This window comes from Battus philenor, unplaced genomic scaffold, assembly GCF_028537555.1.
Source record: "Battus philenor isolate CCGP_79_NKW_IND1 unplaced genomic scaffold, ilBatPhil1.0.hap1 SCAF_8, whole genome shotgun sequence".
Lineage (NCBI taxonomy): Eukaryota > Metazoa > Arthropoda > Insecta > Lepidoptera > Papilionidae > Battus > Battus philenor.
The window spans coordinates 504,990-527,605 of record NW_027181748.1 but is presented as its reverse complement, the minus strand read 5'-3'; the positions used below and the strand labels follow the sequence as shown (position 1 = coordinate 527,605).

The following is a 22,616-nucleotide window of genomic DNA, read 5'->3' as shown; positions in this document are numbered from 1 at the left end:
AACGTGTTGGCCTGTTGAAATAAAAAAAAACAAAAGGTAAATGATACGTAATTTTGATGGACGTAAATATTTGACAAAAAGGGACAGGTGTTTTAATTTAGTCTGTAATTTTCATGAAAAAATGGGAGTTTTATTTCAATATGTTTTGTTTATCTATCCATATAAATCTTCTTTGGGTCACGATGAAAAATTAGTTGAATCAGTTGAGTCTTTACATTTTTATTTGTCATTGATATAGATAGATAAAAAATCAAAAATTTTGAATTAAAATTATTAGTATATGTTTGGGAATTTCAGTTAGAACAGTTATAACTTTTCTTCGCCTATAAATATAAAATTTTATATGTAGTGTAATTGTCTAGAAACATATTTTGTTATTTGCATGTAATAATATAAATGAAGATTTGAATAAATATATAATTTTGGTTTACTTCATTTGGCGTGTTTTTGTTCACTATAATTATATTAACTTCAAAAGTTATTTCACACGGGTAAATTAAGATAGAATTTGTCAAGAACGACATGCCTATGTCCGCAAATATATTAAAAGGTCCAAAGATGTTTTATTTTTTTTCTAAAATAAATGTTATCAAAGATCATACATATTCTGGATTAAACGATATCAAATGCAATTTAAAAATGGGTACTGCCGTTATAGTTAAACCTCTTAAAAAATTACAACTAGATTTCTTAACTATAGTTCGTTTGCGTTAACAATGCGAATGTATTGTCCGCTGGCCTTGCCATGACTTGTAATCGATCAATTCGTTCTTAATTCAAAATTCAAGTTACTGGTAGGAAACAAACTTTCGTACGTAACCGATTGCGTCCATGAATTTGATTGGTTAATAGGCGTGGCTAGTTCAGCGAACAATTATGATTTGAATTTTTAACGCGAACGACCTAGAGATTCGTATGTAACGGTCTATGTACAGACTTAAAGCTAGGAATCCGTATTTCAGGGCAGGAATCTCTGGTGGCCGTGACGTCACGCCGCGGCACCGGCTATGAGCAGCCAACAGAGCCAACTCGCGAACCTCGCAGTGGCCGAGTCGTGGAGCGGTGGCCAGCGATCACTCCAGGGCGCCTCGCCGCGGCCACCTACCTCCGGTCACATCGTCGTTATCATCTCTGTTGGTTACAAAATTTTCTTTCATACTTTTGTATTTAAATATTGTTTTTACAACATTAGTTAACTAATTCTCTTTCTATATGCATATACACGATAAATGTCAAAGCAAGAAGACATTTGCTGCTATTTGTAAAAAATAAGACAAGCCCGCATTATGAGATAACTTTTTCGTCACCTTTTAATTAATATTTTTTGTTAGAAATATAGCAATGTACAAGAGATGAAACTAGAAATAAAGACAAGATAGTTACATTTACACCTTAAAATTGGTAACTTTTTCGTAACTAATCTTTCACAATTTTTAAATTAAACGCTCTTGTAATCCAATAATCTTTTAAGAGTCTGCCTTTTGGAGTTAAAAGTAAAACTTGAGTTCAGAGAACAGACAGAACTTTATATGTCGAGGTCCTGTGTTTATACTAAACCATAAAACTACCTTATCGATTCCCTAAGTAACTTTATTTATACTACCAATCACAATTCTATTTTACGACCAATCAGACATCGTTTATGTATGGTGAGGTATACATAACGGTATATATATACGAACGCTTATTGTTTTGTAACGCACAGGAATCTATGCAATGGGTTATTGTATTTACAAATTTAAAAACAAACTTGTCAAAATCTTATACTACAATAGCATCTTTATGGAGAACATTTGTGAAAACGATCACCAAATAATATAGACTATGTAAAAAGGGGTTCTAAACCACTGTTATAGGATAATTCTACTTCCATCGCTTAGTTGCTATCCTTTCCATGATAGAAATGTACTTACCGAGATTCTGCATTTGGTGTTGACTGAGAACAACGTATGCGTTCTCTATTTCAGGATCAGATATTACACCTCTGTGTAAATGTTCCAACTCTCTCTCAGCGTCATCTAAATAAACCAGAACACATGTAAATATAAATATATATACATAAATATTTATTCGTATCTTCAGCACATAAACGCCTACTGCAGAGCATAGATATCTATGGCAGTCTCAATCTTTTACCGCTGGATTCATAGTGAAAAATAAGGTGAATTCATTAATAAATCAACAATCATATATAAAAATAGGTTGCAAGTAATTTGAAATAACATGTAACATATATACGAAAGGTTTTATGTATATATATTTTGAATGTTTTTAGAACTAACTTTAAAATTGTCAACATTGTATTTTATTGAAAGAGCTTTCATCACAATTCTTGCATCGTAACATTACGTAAAATTTCGGAGAAGTAGGTTCGCCATTAACATTTTGAAATCTTTTCCACTGCATTTTCGAACGCAACCATCGCTTCTTAGGCACCTTAAAATTGTAAATAGTAATATAAATTCACATGATCCATGGAACTATAAAGTAAGCCCACAATTTACTCCTGCATGGTCAAATACTTTTGACCTCTGTCTCGTCTGATCTAAAGCGATGACAAGGTCTACGATACTACATGCTTGCCTAGAAGATACCTAATCACTCTTGCCTTGAAAATTCTTAAACTATACTTAGCTGGAAATAATGACGCCAGTAGGTTGTTCTACTACTTTGCTGTCGCACTATAAAAATATTAGCGAAACGCTTAGTGCGGGTGCAAGGAATTTCAACCGTATACGGATGTCGTGAATCCGTGCGTCTTGTTGGAAGAAAGGAATGGAGGAATTATTTGGTACAATTTTATTATACTAGGCTGTTTGTAAGGCCGACGCGTTGTTCCGGGAAATGATTTCCCGCTGCTTGAACGTTGTTATTTAATCGACAATGAAGATGACGTCTCTCTCTTACATTCTCAATTATACGCCTAACACTGTGCACACGGCCCCTAAAGCGTCCGTACGTTATTTTTAACACGTTTCTGCATGCTACAATCATTATTAAGATATTCTGGTATCTTCTTAAAGTATTTCCTGACTTAAATCAAATTAAACGGTTCAATGGTATCTCGTTTGTACACAGCGCCCTAACAATGTCCAGTTTTTAACAATACGTTTCGTGCGACCACTTCCTCATCCCTACACCATATTGCCCTCCTCAGGTTGTGCGACAAGATCTGTGCGGTAGCTGGCAATTTCGCCACATCGTATGTGTATTTAAAAACAAAAACTATTCTGAATTTATATTATTTCTTATTTGTATATTAGGCACTCTAGAAAATATTGTAATCAAAAGTAACTGATTTGAAGTATGGATCTAAAAAATATTATTACAATGATAAAAGTATTGAAATTAGTATAAAAATATTTAAGTGTCTTCGTATAAGTGAAAAAAGGTTCTTTGTTATGCGCACGAGAGTACTCGCCGATAATCTTTTCGTATGTTAATACTCCGTTATAAGTATCACGTCTTGAAACTTGCTTTTCATCGTCGATAACGATTTTACATGAATTCTATTATTGTCTACACCTGATATAAGTATAACAGACGCCTTTATTATGTAATTCACGATACCTTGATTATAATTTTACCATTAAATCGTATTTATATACCGTTATTGTTTCTTGCTCTCCTTGAACTTTACTAAACCGTCCATATGTTTAAAATTTTCGAAATGACACGTAAGAACAAAAGCAGATAAATATTTTCTGGTTCAAAATCTTGGATTGTATGATGTTAATTATTAGAAAATATCAAACGGCCGGCTTTTTATATTATCACAATAGATAAGATTAGATATGCCCACGACGTCGTCTGCATGGAATTTATCAAAATAAAAATTAAATGTATTTTTTTTCGTTTATTTTTCTAAAATAAAAGTAGCCTAAAATAGAAGTTACTCCTTATTACATCAGCTACCTGCCGGTATAAGTCCGTCAAAATTGGTTTAGCCATTTAATAGAATAGCCGGAATAAACAGAGAGACAAAATGTAGTTTTGGTACATATATATACTCATATATATATGTGTGTGTGTGTGTGTGTATATATATATATTTATGTATATATTACAATATTCCTAAACACGTGGTAAAACGGTTATTTTAATATTACAAACAGATACTTCTGTTGTATTTATTTATATAAATATGTAGTAAAAAATTCTTAGATTATAGAGGTTGTGATAATAGGTTGCGAACAAAATTTCCGACAGAAAAAAAGTTTTTGTGGATTGAAATAGATTATTTCAGAAACAAAAATGTGATGGATTTTCAGCCATAAATTCAAGTCAGCCCATGATAATTCATAGTAAGTATAGGGCTCTCCTAAAGATGGCGACAATGAATGGTCTAGCGCTGACTGTTCCCAGGGACTTCCCGTCACCTTGACTATGTTGTCAGTCCACCAATGAGGGCATACCCACGCTGAGACTTCAGAAGCAAAAATCCATTGAATATTATATCTAACAATCCTTCCTGAGGAAGTTTTCTACCCGTTTAAGGATCCATTTATGACTTTTAAAGTCTACATCAATATATTCAAATTAAAATAAATTTTCAAAGCAAAGGAGTTTTGTAAGGATGTTAATACAAAATAATGTCAGAGTTTGTTGCGAACTCTCACGAGATCAAGGTACGTTTGGAACCTTCGTAGCATAAGTTGAAGGATTCCATATCTTATTCTCAGTCATACCTTATAGGGGAGCTCAAATTTATTCTAACTCTTGTCATTCTTCTTAAAACGTCACTAAAAATTATCCTAAATGAATGATAATATGAACAAATAAACAATGTTGACAACAAAGTTTCTCGCACATATGTTCTTGTAACTATCGTACAATATTACTTACAACATAAATTACTATATTTTTTTATTTTTACAACATAAAACATTCAAAGAATCGAAGGTATTTGTATGAAATTACTTACTAGACAAGGAGGCATTGATTAAAACCATTCTTTTTATTAAGATTGACAATACATAGAAAATAATGTAAAAAGTAATATAAAGTAACTCACACGTTGACACTATGGTTGTGGTGGACGGTAGAGAGGTTGTTGTTGTTGTGGTTGTTGTCGTTGTTGTTGTGGTTGAAGTAGTTGTCACCACTGTCAACAAACAAATTTAGTAATTGAAGGTGAAGCTGATAACTAGCTTATTCTAAGATTTTCAAATATTCTCAAAAATAAATGCTTATTCATTTAAAAAATATGATAATAAATTTAATGTTATCATTTTTTTTATTTTAATGGGATGCAAGAAACAAACAGTTAAATAAACAAAAAAAAGATTATAAATGTGACACAAATTTTATAAACATAACACTAAAGAATTTTCCGACATTTAAGTAGAAACATTTACAAATTTAGCGCCAGAATAGCAGAAATTTTTAGTACCTACAATTGATTGTTATATTGAATTTTATATACTATATGTGTGTAAATCATTCCTTAAGAATAAATATAAGTAAACGGATGTTATCTTTAAGTCTAGCACACCTTTCTTTAGACTAAATATCTTTATAGGAAACAGACATTTTTACAATAAACTCGCTCCTCAGAATTATAATGCTATAAATATTATCCAATATTTTTTTTAGATATTTAAGGTGTCAATTCAACTCAAGATTCAGTTATTATAATTTTTGTATTAACGAAATTTGCTACTATTGTCTCTTTTTAGTATAGGGCGCTCTGTAGTGTCATTTTTAAAAGTTGAATGTCTTTGTATGGGAGCCTAATTTGATTTTAATTTATACCAGATTGTACACAAATTTTCACGAGTGACAAGGAAAATTTTCTGAAATTTTTAAGGCAGAACTTTTTCCTATCTATCTTTCTTTCACTCTTTCATACATTTTTTCCTACTTCATCTATTTCCTATTTATGACTTACTGTGCAAGAAGAGCTCGGCCTGGACCCTGGCGAGGCTGTTCTCGACGTGGCAGCGATAGGCCCCCGCGTCCGCACGCGACATACCCTCAATCATTAACAATAGAGTATAAGTATACCCTTTCAGGGTATTGATCATTCTGTGTTTTGTTCCTGTGAAGAAAACTTTATATTTTTAAAATGTAAACATATGTACAAATGCACTGCATGAAGAGGAGGAAATTTTCAGCTTTCTTCTTTGGACTCAAAAATATTCTTACCGTTGGACAACCTCTGCTCTCCGTTAAGGGTCCAGTAGGTCTGCGGGGGTGGGTAGGCGTCGGCGAGACATTGCAAGGCGACTGTGGTCCCCGAAAGCGCACGAACTGCCACCCTGTCCGCCCACACCTTGGGGGTGACTGGAGACAGATCGATATTTTAATGTTTGTCGTCTGCAATTGATTATTGTGACAAACACAATATAATATCTCGCATTGTTAGTTCTTAGACAAACTGTGTTAATAGAATTGCATATGATATATTATATTGTAAGGCAATTTACAATATAGAGAAAACTGTGATGCAGTTAAACTATGCTAATGTTCACGGCACACGTGGCCATGTCGAACTAGCAATTGAGAGCAGTCTACCTTTCAGCATACGTTCCTTGAACAATAGAGTTCAATATCACAATGGAAATCTGTTTTTTTTGTAAACAAAACGCCTTGTTGCCACGATGACCGGTCATGCGCTGCTCCACATAACGAGGAGTCTACCCACGATGCGTCGACGGGCATTATCAACGAGTGACCCCAAGCCAAGCCTAGGTCCCCTTGTGGGGGTCCTTGATCTTAGTCACTTCATGGAGCGTTTATCGCAGCGATTTAATAGCTCGAGGACCCGCCAATCTAGCCCGAGACAAGGATCCCCAAGAGCACTCAAGATTCGATAGTATAAATTAAGTTTTATTCTAGGCGCACTCTACGGCTTGATACCTTATATTCACAGAATCTGCAAATGAATGCTCTCTTCATTAAAAAAATGACTCGTTTACCATCTTGTGGTATCCACTATAAAATTTACAGTCTCAACTGCCATCAATAACACGATCGATGTGCCACGCATACCACAAACAACAGACACTCTCAAGTTCTAGCATTGCAAAATTAAAATCGGAGCACACAGGTAGTATATAAATTTAAAAATAGAACTTACATATGACATTGATCTGTATTCTCTTGCTGACAGATGGCGGGACCCCATTGGACGCTATGCAGAGATAAGCCCCTGACATTTCTCGAGGTATCGACGTGATGTTAAGCCATGCTCCGTTCCATTTTGACACTGCAATGTTATTGGTAAGTAAATTAACTGTGTATATACTGTATATAACATATTAAACAATAATATATCGATTAATACGAGTGACGGTTCCATACACTTATAACAGATGGTTGACGATTCATAGATGAGCTGTTGAGGGAGTAATGAAGCATCAAAAAATACATTACTATATGTATTTTTTGTCGCTTAATTATCTTGTAATACTTTTAAGAAGTTCGTGACAAGAACTTGTAAAAAAATGTAGAACAGCCAGAAAGATTTTCTGGTGATAATAGAGTTTGGTATTATTAGATTCTAAAAACTACTAAAAAAGAAGCATATCCAAGTTTTTAATTAAATCTTCTCAGATTAGAGCGTTTAGAACTATTGTAGTTTTAAATTAAAGGATCCCTTACAGGGGAGTTCAATTTGATAGTTGCGGACGGCTAGCGTTGTGCCGAGCGAGCATACACGAAGTCCTCTTTCCGAGACAGCTTACCGCGCACTGCGTATAGTGATGCTTGACACGGCTTGGCCCAAATGTTCACGGGGCACGGGAGATTCGCTGAGTACCTTTTGTAGGTTTAAACTCACGGAGAGACCCTGTGCACTTGTGACTCTGCGGTGGGCCAGACCTTGGTACTCGTAAATACGAGCTGTCCCGTGTTCGCAAGGGAAAGATGGGAGTCCAAAGTGGAGCTGGAGGTACAGATAGAAACCGGTATCATCGCATCCATAATGGAAAGTAAAGAACGCCGCCGCAGATTTTTAAAAATATTTTTATAAAACAATAAAAAAAGTAAAAGATAAAAAAATAAGTATAGGTTTGAGAAACAAAATAATTGCAAAATAAAAAAAAAACAATAATAAGAGAAATAAAGACAAAAATAAAAATATTGTGAACTAAATTGTGATACTAAAAGAATGCGGCGAAGGAAATGATGCCACGTACGAAAAGAGTATACAAGAGAATGTAAAGAAAGCAATAAAATATAGTTAAAGAACTTATGAAGGATGACAGAAGAGAACGCTAATATAAAATGTATCGAAAATTCTTTGAAACAAAAATCTCTGTTATAGATTTAAGACAGGGAAACGAAAAAAAATACTCGAAGCCCCACCCTAGCGCCTAGCACCTAGAGAACCTGCAACGAGTGCATACACGGAACTCTACCCCGCATCTCGCGCCTCAAGAAATCTTCGAAATTACTAGATGGCGATCGCATTCAACAACACTAAGACTTGAGTAGATAAAAGTACTCTCTTATATACTGTACCTTATAACGTAGTTGGTGTTAAATAAATCCAAAAAAACCTGTTTCCTTTGTACTGCGATTATTTTAAAGAGAAACTGAAAGCGTCTCTGTGGAATACGACCGGAGGCGCAATATTTGTTCTAGTTTATATAAAATACGGCTCTTGTATGATTTTAAAGACGAAACAGAGGGTAACTGGAAACGATCTAGTAAATGTGAAACACATCGAATAAAACAGGAATACAAGTTCACAGACATATAATGTATATATAAATAAATACATTTAAAAAACTTTTAAGTTAAACGGTTTTTTGATACTCATATTGTGGTGGTTGTGAAAAAATATGTACCTAGTCCGCCATATTGGACCGGCGTCCATCTTAAATTTTAAATTTTGACATAATCATCGTGTTTTACTAGTGTAGCCCTTTCATTTGATACCCATATTGAAGAGGTTAAGGAAAAATATGTAATCCGCCATTTCGTATCGGCGGCCATCTTAGATTTATAATATTATTGATTTTATTATATTGTATTGTCATCTAAATTAAATGTGTTTACCAAATTTCAGATCAATCTGACAATGGGAAGGTGCTTAAATTTCAATTTCTAATTTTGACCCGAATAAATTCCGTACGGGTCGAACTAAATAAAACCGTTTAAATTCTGCTATATATTTACTTAATATTGTGTTTAATTTGAAGAGTCTTATATGATATTAGATAGATTGACAAGGATCGAATGTAGACTTCGTTTATATCCCAAGAGCCGTCTAAAATTATCTATTAACCCTTTAGAGAGGGTTTAATACAGTAGAGACAGCTAATTGTTACTTTTGTTAACTAGATATTAAAATTATAAATAAATTAAAACTAGATTACAATAGTATTTACATTTAGTTTTGTTAATACTACAATTAAGTGTGTAATTGTATAAAACAGGCCATAAAATATGTTTTATTTTTAAACAACTCGCAACCAAAGCTTCAAGAGCTCTATGACTAGAACTCCATAACTTGGTTCAATTTCGCCATGTGTAATTCAACGTAAATATTTGCTGACTTAAAACAAATCATTTAAAAAGAAACGAAGGTGATTGAAATAGAAAGAAAAATTGAAGAATAATCCCTAAGATCTAGAAGACATATTGACGAAATTATCTTCGAACATTAAATTACATACATTAGTTTGTTCAATAAAAATATTTGTACTTCAAACCCAATGTGTATATCTTTAGGTTAAAAAATCAACTTTGGTATATCTAACCCTATTAAAAAGTGTAAAAAAAATTTTTAGTTCTTGATGAGTTTAGGAACTGTCTTTTAACTACTTGACTGATTAATACATTAATCCCGTCCTTTGAATATACATAAAATTATGAATAAATCAAAAATTAAGTTAAAAAGGTAAATTAAAAAAAAATAAATGTAAAGAATAAGATACTGGCAATGAAAGCTCTTGCTTACTTTTAAATATGTAAAGGCATAATTTGTCTGTGACAAAAAAGCAAATCAAACTTGAGGTATAGTTCGTTAGCGTTAAGAATTCAGAGAATCATCATTGTCTGTCGGTCTATCTATGTAATTAGGCAATGTGTATTTACACTACTAACGATTTGATTGGTTATAAATGTAAATCAACGGACAACAATGATTTATTGCGCGGTTAACGCGATCGGACTTTAGAGCTAATATTAGCTGTAGTGCTAATCACAAAGGCAAACCATAAAAACACGACGCTATTTAAAAAAAAATAATCTCAGAGTTCCGCAATGAATGCAAATGAGTTGAGTTTATTTTTAATTTAGTGCCGCAGACGGCGGAGTTGTTTGGAGCGAGGCGGCAGCGAGCTTTGTCGGTCGGCGCTGGATTCAATGGTTTTTGTTGTCTCGGTTCCACCGCGACGAGGGTAATTGATTGTTGTTGTTGTTGTTTAACTTTCGAATGTAATTTATAATTAATTCGTTCGGTGAAAATTCCATCGCAATTCGAAAACATTCAGCGTTATTAAGGTGTTTCCAAAGAAATGTGTATTCGGTAGGGTTAGGTAGGGTGTACCAAACTTTAATTGCCAGCAAACGGGCTGTACATTTTCAACAATTTTTAGTCACCCTGCCGAATAAAATAATTTTGTACATTTAAAAAGGTATAATAAGTTCTTGTGTAAAAAAAACTATACCTTTATTTGCTCTGCAAATTTAAAATAAAACAAAAAGACGTGTCCATAGCTGTCAAATATTTAACTTAAATCAAGTCCGTAAAAAAGCATGTTCGGATATATCCTAAGCACAATATTGTGCACCTAATACATAAAAATACAAATGTATTAGAGACGCAACTTCTCAGCTTCATGTATGATCCTCTCTGGTCCATTTAGATAGAGCCAGGTGTGGGTGGTGGTTGAGGACATGGGTCCCCCAAAAGAAGAAGATAAGAAGGTCGAAGAAGGTTCACCTGACAATGCATTGGAGTTCACCTTTACTGAACTCCTCTCCCTTTCTAACCAAATTTTTAATAACCCTACCGATGCTTCTATAGAACAGGTAAAAGAGTAGTTTTTATTAAGGAATTCATAATTTTTCTCCTCGTCTTGCCGTGTGGAATCAAGGATATAAAAAACTTAATTTTGTTAATTAAAACATCAATGGGAAATACTCGCAGAAGAACCACGGTAACCAATGAAGCTAAACTAATTGCTTGTCTGACGTAGTAGTGGGGGATACATCGCTCCTGTAACCTAAGATCTTTGGGGAAGTCAGGTTCTCTAGTTGCGACCGCGCGACGATAGATACGGTGTGGTTACGACCCCTTAAGTGGACGGACGAGGTAGTCAATATCGCGGGAACTCGTTGGATGCTGGCAGCGTGGTCATAGTGGTGACCATCGGAAAAAGCCTATGCCTTGCATTGAGAATCTATACTCTTTTTATTACACTATAACTTGCCTAAAACTTCCGATTTAAAAATAAAATTAATTTATTCAACCTCACCGACATCTAACAACATTGACATCTAAGGTTCATGGTAATAATTCGATTTCCGTGTCACTTTTAAAGGGAAAATTATCTCGGATAAATCATCGGGGAATCTACCTGAAGAGCTGTCATTAAAAATTTTACGATCCCATTCAAAATAATGCCGCGAAAATGGCAGCTTAATTTAAATGATATCATTTTGATGGCATAAATTTTCAAATCGTGTACATTATTATAAACTACCTAATATATTATATTATATTTATTATTCAATAGTCGAATATTTGAATGAAAAAAAAACCTTGGCAGTGATGTCGTCTGAATATTTTGATTTCATTTAGGCTATGTATGATAAAGTATGTACTTAAAAATCTCTGTTACACTTTATTAAAAGATGTGTTGTTGAGAAGTTTCTTTCTGCGTCTTCTTAACAACTATAGCACCTTGCGAAGCAGAGTAGAGTCGATAATGAAATAGATTAAAAAATAATTTAGTTTTTAGAAATCTTATCCTGCTGGAGCCTTTTTCTCAGGTTAGAGTTGAAAAAGTTTTTCAATTTACGCACCTTGAGATTTCGAAGTTTTTATTTTCGTTTGAATAAATATAAATTTACTTTTGCGATACCTTCTCGTTCATGTGATGTCTTGTGAAATAAATATAAATGAATATAATGTATCTGGACATTTTATCTCCCCCGACAGTGAACAGCGAAAAGCTTTTATTTTATATTATTGTAAACGAGAGCAATCTATCTCCAGCCGAGGTCAACACAAACCTGATGTTTTTTCATTTACGCTGAAGTGTCTGGAGTCTTCTCTACGCCACGTGATGGTAGGTGGAGGGGTCCCGGACGCGATGCACCGGAGGGCAATAGTCTCCCCCTCTTTCGCGATGACGTCACTGCTGCTTGCATCGTCGTCGATGTCCGGAGGCACTGTGGACAATGGCTCATGTAAATAAAATACATATAAATCATATAGACAGTCATTGACAACAAAATAATGAAAATAAGCTATTAAAAACGAAATTACCCTGTAATCAAAATCTGAGGTGAAATTGTCATTCAAATCTCCCGGACATTAGGAAGGCAGGTAATTTTTTTTGAGGTTGGTTGCACTGTCTATAATATTCACCAAGTGTCTGTTTGCTTATATCATTTGGCTTAACCCGAAACGTTTTAACGGGTGTTTTTTGTATCAATCGCGTCAATTCCCGATTGTTGCAAAAATCATATATTTTTTTTAAAACAAAAATTTTAATAGAAAGAAAATCTATTGCGGTAGTCAGCAGTAAAAAAGAATCATGGGCGTACTCCAACCAAATCAAAGTAAAAGAAATAAAACATGAAAATAAGATAAGAAGATATATATCAATCGGTGATAAATAAATGTGTGATAAAAATTAATTCAAGCTAGTTGACATGAAAGTACAGACAAATAAATGATATAAACAAAAAATGTAAAATGAAGTATTCTAGAGGAAGGTTGAGAAGAGAGAGATGATGTATGAAAGGTAATAGAGGCAGAAAATAGAGGTGTAAATGGAAAAGATTGAGATGGAGAAAATAAGAGTGTAAAAATAATAGTCATGTAAAAAAATTATAATGATTAAAAACGTCCATCCACACACGACGGGGCATTTTAAAAGGCCTAATAAAGAGTCCATAAAAGAAAAAAAATACATCGAAGACAGTTGGAAGAACAATAAATGCGGAAAAATGTCGGTTGCTTCGCAGTTTAGCCTTGCGCATTCTTCACGCGAACACATAATTCGATGCCATCTTTCAACTGCTTAATATTCTAAGAATGATTTGAATGTACATGTTATCCTTTCACTCTCTTCTATTTAGTTTCTATCTTTCATTCACTCTTTATTTGACTATAGAATAAACTGGGTTATAAATGGTGTGATAATCTCAAGCTATGGTGATAGAAAAGGTATTTTATGTAAAAAATGTCGGAGTAGTGAAGATGCTGACCGACAACCTGCAGCTGGTGCAACTGACTCATCATGGGCTCGGTGTTGACCTGGCACATGTAGTGGCCGCTGTCAGGGGGCGCCACGTCACGCAGGCCCAGCGTCCACGCCCCCTCACCGTGTGTGACAGTCACACGGTGGTTCTTGGTGATCACGTGGCCAGCAATGGTCAGGATCGTCTGCGTATCGACTCGAAGCCACGCCACCTGTTGACGAAAACCATCACTATACAGTCCTTCATTTTTTTAATGGAATCAGGCGTTACCTCGCGGAAGTCCATCCTAAGTAAGAAAAGGACCAATATTTAGTCACTTCCGCACATGCAGTGGTAGTCGTGCAATGAAAAGCACCGCCCGCCAGCCCGCCAAATTATATTAATATCCGTTCTAACACGGTCAGCCATGCGGCTAATATGGCTATACGTAAGGCTAATACGCATTTATCAGCGGGCTGGCGGGCGGTGCATTTCATTGCACGACTACCACTGCATGTGCGAAAGTGGCTAAATATTGGTCCTTTTCTTACTTAGTCCTTCATTTGTGAACATTTATTTTAGTATTACTGTAATAATCTACTACACTTTTTGAAATAGCAACCCTTCCACACCGATTAGATTGTATTTATATATACTTAATTTGAAATTTATTTATTTCGTACATTTTTATGATTCGGGCCGCTTTATGCTGGTTCTATTGGAAGCGTTTAAGGAAAAGCTATGTTGAGTAGTGGATGTCTTACAGCTGAAATGATTACGATGGTGATATCTTATAAGTTATGGTAGACGCTACAGAATTTAGTCAAAGAAGATGATGAGTCAAGAATACATCACAGAATTTTATTCATAGCGTGTTATTTATCGAGGTGAAAGAATGAAAACGAACTTGAAAGTTCATATTTTATAGACCACTCACAAACTCTCGGATTCCTATCGGCGCCAAAATTATCGCCTTTTTGTCAAATGACGGATCAAGTAACGGCTGAATTGCAATAGGACGATAACTTTGGATCGCGCGATTGTAAATGTTCCACAATACTATTCTCGCAGACGTACATGTAACTATGACAGATATGACCCAATCCAATGAAATAGTAGTACGTAGTGGCCCCAGCCGAGACTACTACGGGTGCCTTCGAGCTTCGCTACCTTGAAAGCGGTAGGCACCTACTGCATCCTACCACCTCGAGCCTGCGGATTCTGCAAATACCATTTGGGCAGCAGTAAGAGTAAAAAACAGACAGATACATACATTCCTTAATAGAGTTTCATAAGGAGCAGTTATGTGTTCACTTCATACAATCTCTCGTTACGTCTAAAGTACTCGAAACGTAAACAGTTTTGTCAATTCATTGTTTCAATCACGCACGCTTATCATGTTATCGCATTTTATGTACATATATATCAGATCTATATATCTAAAATCTGACGTCGAAATAGGAGTGTTTCGAGTCAGTCTGTGAAGACGATGTTAGTATATCTTCAGTGAGAAAAGCAAAATAATCTTTTAAATGCAATATAGCTGCAAAATGGCATATTGCGTACCATAACAAACGCTCCATGGTTCCTCACGAACTCTGAAATCCACGATGCTCTGGAGATCAAAACAGTCAAGGTGGAGATCGAGCAGTCATCTACTAATTATAAAAATGACCCAAACACCCAAATGACTTGGCTTCCGAATTGACTTGCATCCAGTACAGGAAACGTTTTAAACGTCATGACATCCAGAGACTAGACGCTCGAAGGTGAACTAGGAGTGTCTGCCGCCGGGGAGACCTCTTCCAAAGCTATAACCACTCAACAAATCCGCTTACAGTCCTGGGACTGATAGCAGATGAAATAAGGAACACAAATGTAATATATGTAGATATATATGAATGAAATTTATGACATTATGAAACCGAGCAACAAGAGATGATCTCGCAATGACATCGCAGTGTATTGGAAACCGATGAGCAAGTTATTAACACTCGAGCCCGGATCGTATCGGTTCATATTCGCTCAAACAGTACAGCTGTAACAAGATTTTCAACGAGCATTTCATTTTACAATAGATTTAAATGTAATTGATGCATGATTTATTCAAACAATTAATCTATTACAAACAAAAGACTTTGTGTATCGTGTTCTATTATAATAAGCCTAATTTAGTCTATATTTTATCCATTTAAGTTCACATAATACTTTCAGCACTTAAAAAGTGTTGAGTTAGACGTATGCACGGAAGTAGTGCCGTAAGATTTTTTTGGAGCACTGTATAAAGGGTTTAGGAAAAAAACAATAAAAAGGAATGAAAAATATAAAAATAATGAAAACATTAAACAAGAGTGATAAAATAGATGCTAAAACTGTAAATTAAGTGTGATATAGATAGTAAGATAATAAATAAGAATTACGTATAAATAAATAGTTAAACAAACAAAATATAAATTTATGTAAAATTATAGAACTCTGGAGAGAAGGTGAAGGAAGTGAGGCGATGTATGAAAGGAAATAATATAGTGAGGGAAATTAAACCTTATCCACCTGTGATAGGGGTCGAACGAGAGGTCCAAAAACGGGTCCAAAAATATTAGACAATTTGTTCTATCCGAACACGACTGATAAAACTATAAAACAAGTAGGTCTATCACTCGAAACCTAAAGATTTATAAGCGTACTATTAATACTAGTAATATTGGTTTTATTGAGCGGTGATAGCCAAAGTAAAGAACAGAGACTTGAGATTATGTAATTCACATTTAGTGTTTTAATTAGATAAGAGCATATGCCATTGCTGACAAGTTCCCAGAGGATGGGCAGCAGCGTCCTTTGCGTACCTTTATACCACACTGCAATCGTCAACCCGCCATTCGTGGTGATTATGGTAAATCTCCCATAGATATCTTTTGGTAGACCTATGCCTTGCAGTGGGCCTCTATCGGGTTTACTTTATGGAACACATATCTTAATATCTCATAATTAAAAACATATTTTTAATATCACTCAGGAAGTGCTGCAGATATTGACTTCGTTTTCAAAGTTTTGATACTACAACCACGTACAGTAGACTGGCAAAAGTTGTCTGCGAATGATACGATAAGAGCAGTTTAAAGGTAATAACATTTATGATATAAAATGCTTTTTTGTTTTATCAAGAAAAAAATGCTACGCTTTTTATATATTTTAGTTAAATATAGCAATTTCATATTTATTTATAATCTATTAATAAGTTAAATAAATTGTAATCTTATTGTAAATCATAATGTCATTTATTTATTTTTTGTACATGGATTGTTACTATAAAAAAAGGTTCTTCATAGAAGCACCAGTGCCGTGATGAGAAGCCTCCACCCTAGGAAACCTATACCGCACAGTGTATTTGATAAAAGTTTATTGATGTTAAATATAAATTAGATACTTTATTTAAATGCAGAAGTAACTAAGGCAATATTCTTTATTGTGTTAAAAAAAATAACAATTTGCTAGCGATCTTCAGGCTGGTATTTTAAAGTCCGCTGTCAGTTCTCTAAAGCGTCCTTTGTTGATTTAAACAAACAACTGAGTTATAATAATTAAAAAGAACATCTTTATTGTTATACTACCTTCGTTTTCCTTTCTAAATCCTTAATGTTTCTAGCTACTGTTTTATTCAACTGTTGTTTCATGTCAATCATTGTTTGAATAAAGAATTTTTTTTCTTTTTTAATTTATGATTAAATAAGTAATTATTTCATTTCATAATTTAAATACAATATAGATTATACATATATACAATTGTAGACGAAAGAAAAGATATAATGTCTTTATTTAGTTTATTGATTACGCTATGTTTGCGAAGAGATTCAAACGGAACCAACGTGTTAACATTGCTCTTAAAATAATATATTTGCGAGAAGTACTTGAATAAAGTCTCTATTCAGATAGACCGAGAGATTTAGAATAGTTAGGAGTAGATAGGTGAGATGGAAAACTGTACTAAAGCAAAAAGGTATGGCGGCCTGGTTCCAGTTTCATTCAACCTTAATCAGAACATGTCCACCTTGCAGGTGGATCTGCGTTGCCCTGATCCCTGATATTTACTCCAGAACTTTAAGTATCCAGTGGCCTGTGTGGATCGCCTGCTCTCACTTGCCGGTCCGCTAGGCAACGTCGGCTACGTTTGTTCGTCTATGAATCTCCTTATTTTTGGTTCAATTTCGTCCAGACATCTCAAGCATAGCTCCTTCCATAACACATTGAGCCAGTGTGAACTTGCTAATGACGGATAGAATGAGAAAGCATATATATATATGCTTTCTCATTATATATAAATTTATATACATATACACAAATATATATATATATATATATATATTTGTGTATATATATATAAATTTACGAAGACATCAATAATCACGAGTGATCACTTATGTTTTCGGACCAAAACAATTTAAATGATAGAATATCAATATGCATACTTTTAATAGATTCAGGCTTTACTTTGTGGAAGTCCAACTTAAGTAAGAAAGGAACTAATATATAGCTATTTCCGCTATGCAGCGGTCTGTGAGTGACCGAGTGACTCGGTGTTTGGTACTGGCCGGTGTAACATTACTTCTGAGAATGCCCGGTGGAGGGGTGAAAAACGTGTTGAGTGAATTAACGGTGGTAGTTGTGGAATTCGCATTGTTTGCCGCGTGCGCATTTATCAGCGAGCTGGCGGGTGGTGCACTTTATTGCATGACTACTGCTGCATAGCGAAAGTAGCTATATATTAGTCCCTTTCTTACTATGCATACTTCTTGCACTCTTTGGCTTACTAAAGGTGATCACCATATGATTCGTAGTGGGTGATTAAATAAAGTGATTACCTTGTACACCTGCAAGTTGTCTACCTTGCAGGTAATGGTAGCGTCTCTCCCCACCGCCACAGTGACGTTGGTGCTTGGTCCGACGAAACGTGGCAGGTTGGCATCTGGAAGAGACGAAAATTTTTACTCCTTTCATCTTCTGTTTTGAATGACATGCATTTTGGAGAGTGCGCTGCCGAATTACACTAAAGAATTCTCCCGTCTCCTTTCTTCTATCGGAAATTAAAACGCACGGACTAACAACATCTGTTTACGTTGTTTCCAGACAATAATTACTTTGAAGTCTTCAAGACGAGAGTAAGTAGGTTTCTTTTAGATAAGCATGTATTTAGATCTCGTCATCGCTTTACATCGGGAGAGACAGAAGTCAAATGCTTCGCCTATAGAGATAAATATATATAAAAAACCTTGTTGACTTAGATCATTTATACAAGTTTAATATTAACACAGTTTTGTTAATTTAAATTATTACGAATATAATATGATAAGCATCATTGTATCTGCCCTTATTGATAAGTGGGTAAATCATTTCGCTTACCCTCAGTCATGCGAAGTTATAGCCACTGCATGAAAAATGTTTAACAATATGAATGTGTTTGTTTGTATATATGCATGTAATTGTATGCGTGTGCGTGCTTTATTATCTTTATTATATTGACAAAACGAGTTGATGTAAAATTGAAATTAGTGAACAAAATATGTAAAGCGGTGGATGAAGAAAGAAATTTCGTTTCCAATTCAGTATAACAGTAACATAAAGTAGCACAAGCCGAGGCTCTCCGGGGAGCTCCCGAACTTTGCAACTTAAAAAGAGGCTTTAGGCTAGGCGCACTCTGCGCCTTGCCACCTCATACTCGCTGAATCTGCATAAGCCATGTGCCCACAGAGAGTCCAAGGAAATTCACAGAGATGTCTATTTAAAAATAAAATAAGTTTCGAATGGAATTCCCTAACATGGTCACCTCTTTAATGGTCGGCTAATAATAAATAATACTAATTAATAATAATGCAAATATGAATAAATATAAAAAAAATGTAAATAGAATACTAAATGAAAAAAAAAACTGAAAATAAAGGTATGTATAAATAATATAAGTAAAAATATAATACATTGTAATAATAAAATAGACCTAGACTTTGATGATTGAGAATAGTATGGAAGATGACGAATAAAGGAAATAAAGATAAATGAAAAATGTAACAGAGCAAATGTTAAAGAGCGAAAGAAGAGAAAAGAAACTGTAAAATAATAAGAGAACTGAATAATTATTGCCCTAACAAAACCCTTGTTCCCATCAAAATAGGGGGTAGAACGAGGGGTCCCAAATAGTGAGGACCATTAAAAACACATGGTCACTACTTATAAATATCCAGAAATACTAATGTGGTTATTCCCCCAAATCATTTTTTCAATCTTTTATGATATATACTTATCACAGAGAAATTGTTTTGAATTTCTTGTGTGCTCTTCTTAGATGAAATTCAATTTTATTTAAATTTTATCAAATTTTCTTGCATGACTTAACTCTTGTTAATGAGTGGTCATATTCATCTTCTTTTTATCTAATATACACCCTCTGCAATGCATAGACTTCCTCAAAAGATCGTCACGATGATCGATCCTGTTCTGCCCGCTTTCAGCGACTTCCCACGATCATAACTTTGTAGTTGGTCCACCCAGTGGGAGCTCTACCCACGCTGCCTCCACCGGCTCGTGGTCACCACTCGAGAAGCTTTCGGCCCGAACGGCCATCGGGCGCATCTCTGTTCGATCTCTGTCGGTCTTGATTCTTTTGCAGATCTCCAAGTTCCAGAATAGATCTCGCAGCGGAACTTCGAGCATAGCCCTGTGCATTGCTCTCTGGCTGACCTCTTATGAGGTCCGTCGTGATTCACTTATGACGGACCTCATAAGTGGTCACTCGAATGACACAATTATATCGATATATGAACAAATGGATATCCGTACATGGTTTTAGTCATTGTGTATTCATGTATGTTAATTTAAGTAAAAAAACTTGTACCGGCCTTACATAGATACTTCAAGCAAAGAGAGAATAATTGTTTTGTTCAGGGATGTGGAACACGCGGCCCGTTAAACTTGCTTATAGGGTCCGCCAAAAATTACTAAAATTAAATTATTGATTATCTCTCATCGACATATTGTTGTGAAAATAATTATAATAAAATGGTAGCACATACAAAACTAAAATAATTATTCAGAGATGACCATCGATCCGTTATAAGGTTGAGTAATGTAGATAAATACTTGTAGGTACTTCATCAAATCCGGTTTATAGTAATCAGCTTGTATCGAAAAAACAGTAGCGAACTTCTTATTACAAATTTCAAGTAATTACGTTTATCTGTGCTTTTCTTGTTTGTTTTTAACATTATGATTTAAAATTTGTACGTGAAATATCAAGGTTTGATTTTTTTTAATTTTAATGTTTATCATTAATCAAGTTTTGATTATTATTAATATGTGTTACATTATGTGCACTCCGCTAAAGAAATTTTAAATTTAAATTTGCCTGTTGATTATAAATGTTGGTCACCCCTGGTCTTTTTGATAGATGATGGACTTCATTTAACGGCTAAACTACAACAGGACTATTTACTCTGGCGCCTCGCATCGGGGACCTTCATGATTTTATTTCTGTATGTGTTTAAACCGCCATATTACTTTGATAACAATCTTTCATTTAGTATAGATAGCTTCTGTTTACTTCTAGAAACTGTCTTAAATATTAATTGAAATCAGGCCTTATTTTGCGGAAGTCCATCGTAAGTAAGAAAAGGACCAATTTTCGTGCGGAAGTGGCTAAATATTGGTCCTTTTCTTACTTAGAAACTGTATTGTTTTTACTATAAAATAAAATTGTGTTGCCACTTAAAAAAAAGTGTAAACAATTATTTTTTAATTTTAAAAAAATAACGTAATTGATTATTCTTCTAATGTTTTATTACTCTGTTGTTCTTGTTCATCTGTACATCGGGTTGCCAATTGAAAGGTTTCTGCCGGAGTGAATTTATAATCAAGCCCTTTAATGTTGATTTATGTTTTAAACGTGAATTATTTCAATACAGCGAACGCTGCGCATTTCGCTTCTTTCGCAGGCAAATGAGCTGGAATAACAAAGTGCTCCACCAGAGCCCGGCTCTGCGCTTATCGGCGTTTCTGTTTCAATAAATTTCATTTATATTTACACAGTTTGTACGTACGTTCCCGAATTAAATTAGTATGGTGTTATAGATGAAGTTTATTAGTTTTTGAGATTTCAGATAAACTTGATTGCTTTCTTATATTAAGAAAAACATGGGTGACTAAATAATAACTTTACTTATTACAGTAAGAGGCGATCAAAGTCTCTCTCGTTTACAAATCGACTTTACAACTAGAAATATTGGCATCAAAGATCGTCGAACACCAGTATGAATCTTAGAATCTTATCTATGTCGTCGGTCGACCTAGTGTCCGGACTTACTCTTGCATCTATCGGCTAGTAGTCGTAATAAGAGAAACTTTCGATTCCAACAGCAGACATTTGCATGAGCGATGTGTTCCGCCCACTGTCACTTAAGACCAGCAATTCCAGGAATTACGTTGGTAATCTTGGTTCTCCTTTTTGATATACTAAGAGAAGTTAGACATCTCTTTTACAACGTTATCTAAATTTGGTAATCTATCAGAGGTAAGTAAATATTAGAGAAAATTATATGATGTTCGTGATTTTGTTTAAACAAACATTCGTTATTATCTCTTGACTTGTTCCCTGTTGCAGAGAAAAGGCTAATTAATGTGTCTTTGAGGCCAACATTAATGCAAAAAAACATCTACAAAGTGTGCCCAAGTCACAGAGTTGGTCAGAGACAGTGTTCTACGGTCTTATTTCGTAATGAAGATATTGGTGAACATATATATCCATTCAATTCTATGCTCTATTGATTGACAAAAGAAGGTTTCTTCTTGAAGATTGTAGTGGTAGAACTGTTACTCTTTATTCTTGTAACTATTCCTTTAAAACCACTTACAAATATCGCTTGTTTAGATATTTTTAAAACGCCAGAACGCAACAATTCCATAGAAACTAGAATTAAATAGAGCTCCTCTATTAATACATATTTCGGCTTCAGTCATGCGCGTCGGAAAGGCATACATCATAAGTAAAAACCAATATTAATTCTAAAACTATTTTTTCAGTGAGAAATTCAGTCTACTGCTTAGACACTTAAAATTATTCACTCTATACAGCCATAATACTAAGCTTGAACGCTGACCCCTTTGAAGCCTTTATAGTTATCACCATCCCGTATATTCAAAATGTAACCTCTTAAGTTTAAATCAACAAAATATGAAATTCTTCTTCTAATTCAAATATAAATTTAGTG

The 22,616-nt window shown here is 34.5% G+C and overlaps 1 protein-coding gene across 1 annotated transcript; it reads right to left on the bottom strand.

The window, feature by feature from the left end:
• Positions 1-1,082: 1,082 nt before the first annotated feature.
• Positions 1,083-20,079, bottom strand: LOC137931797 (opioid-binding protein/cell adhesion molecule homolog). The gene is given in 10 exon segments (XM_068775308.1): positions 1,083-1,131; positions 1,914-2,018; positions 5,015-5,146; positions 5,891-6,040; positions 6,148-6,285; positions 7,082-7,210; positions 12,193-12,351; positions 13,396-13,600; positions 18,225-18,328; positions 19,902-20,079. Coding segments are annotated over 10 exon segments (1,320 nt in total). The 3' UTR covers positions 1,083-1,111.
• Positions 20,080-22,616: the final 2,537 nt, after the last annotated feature.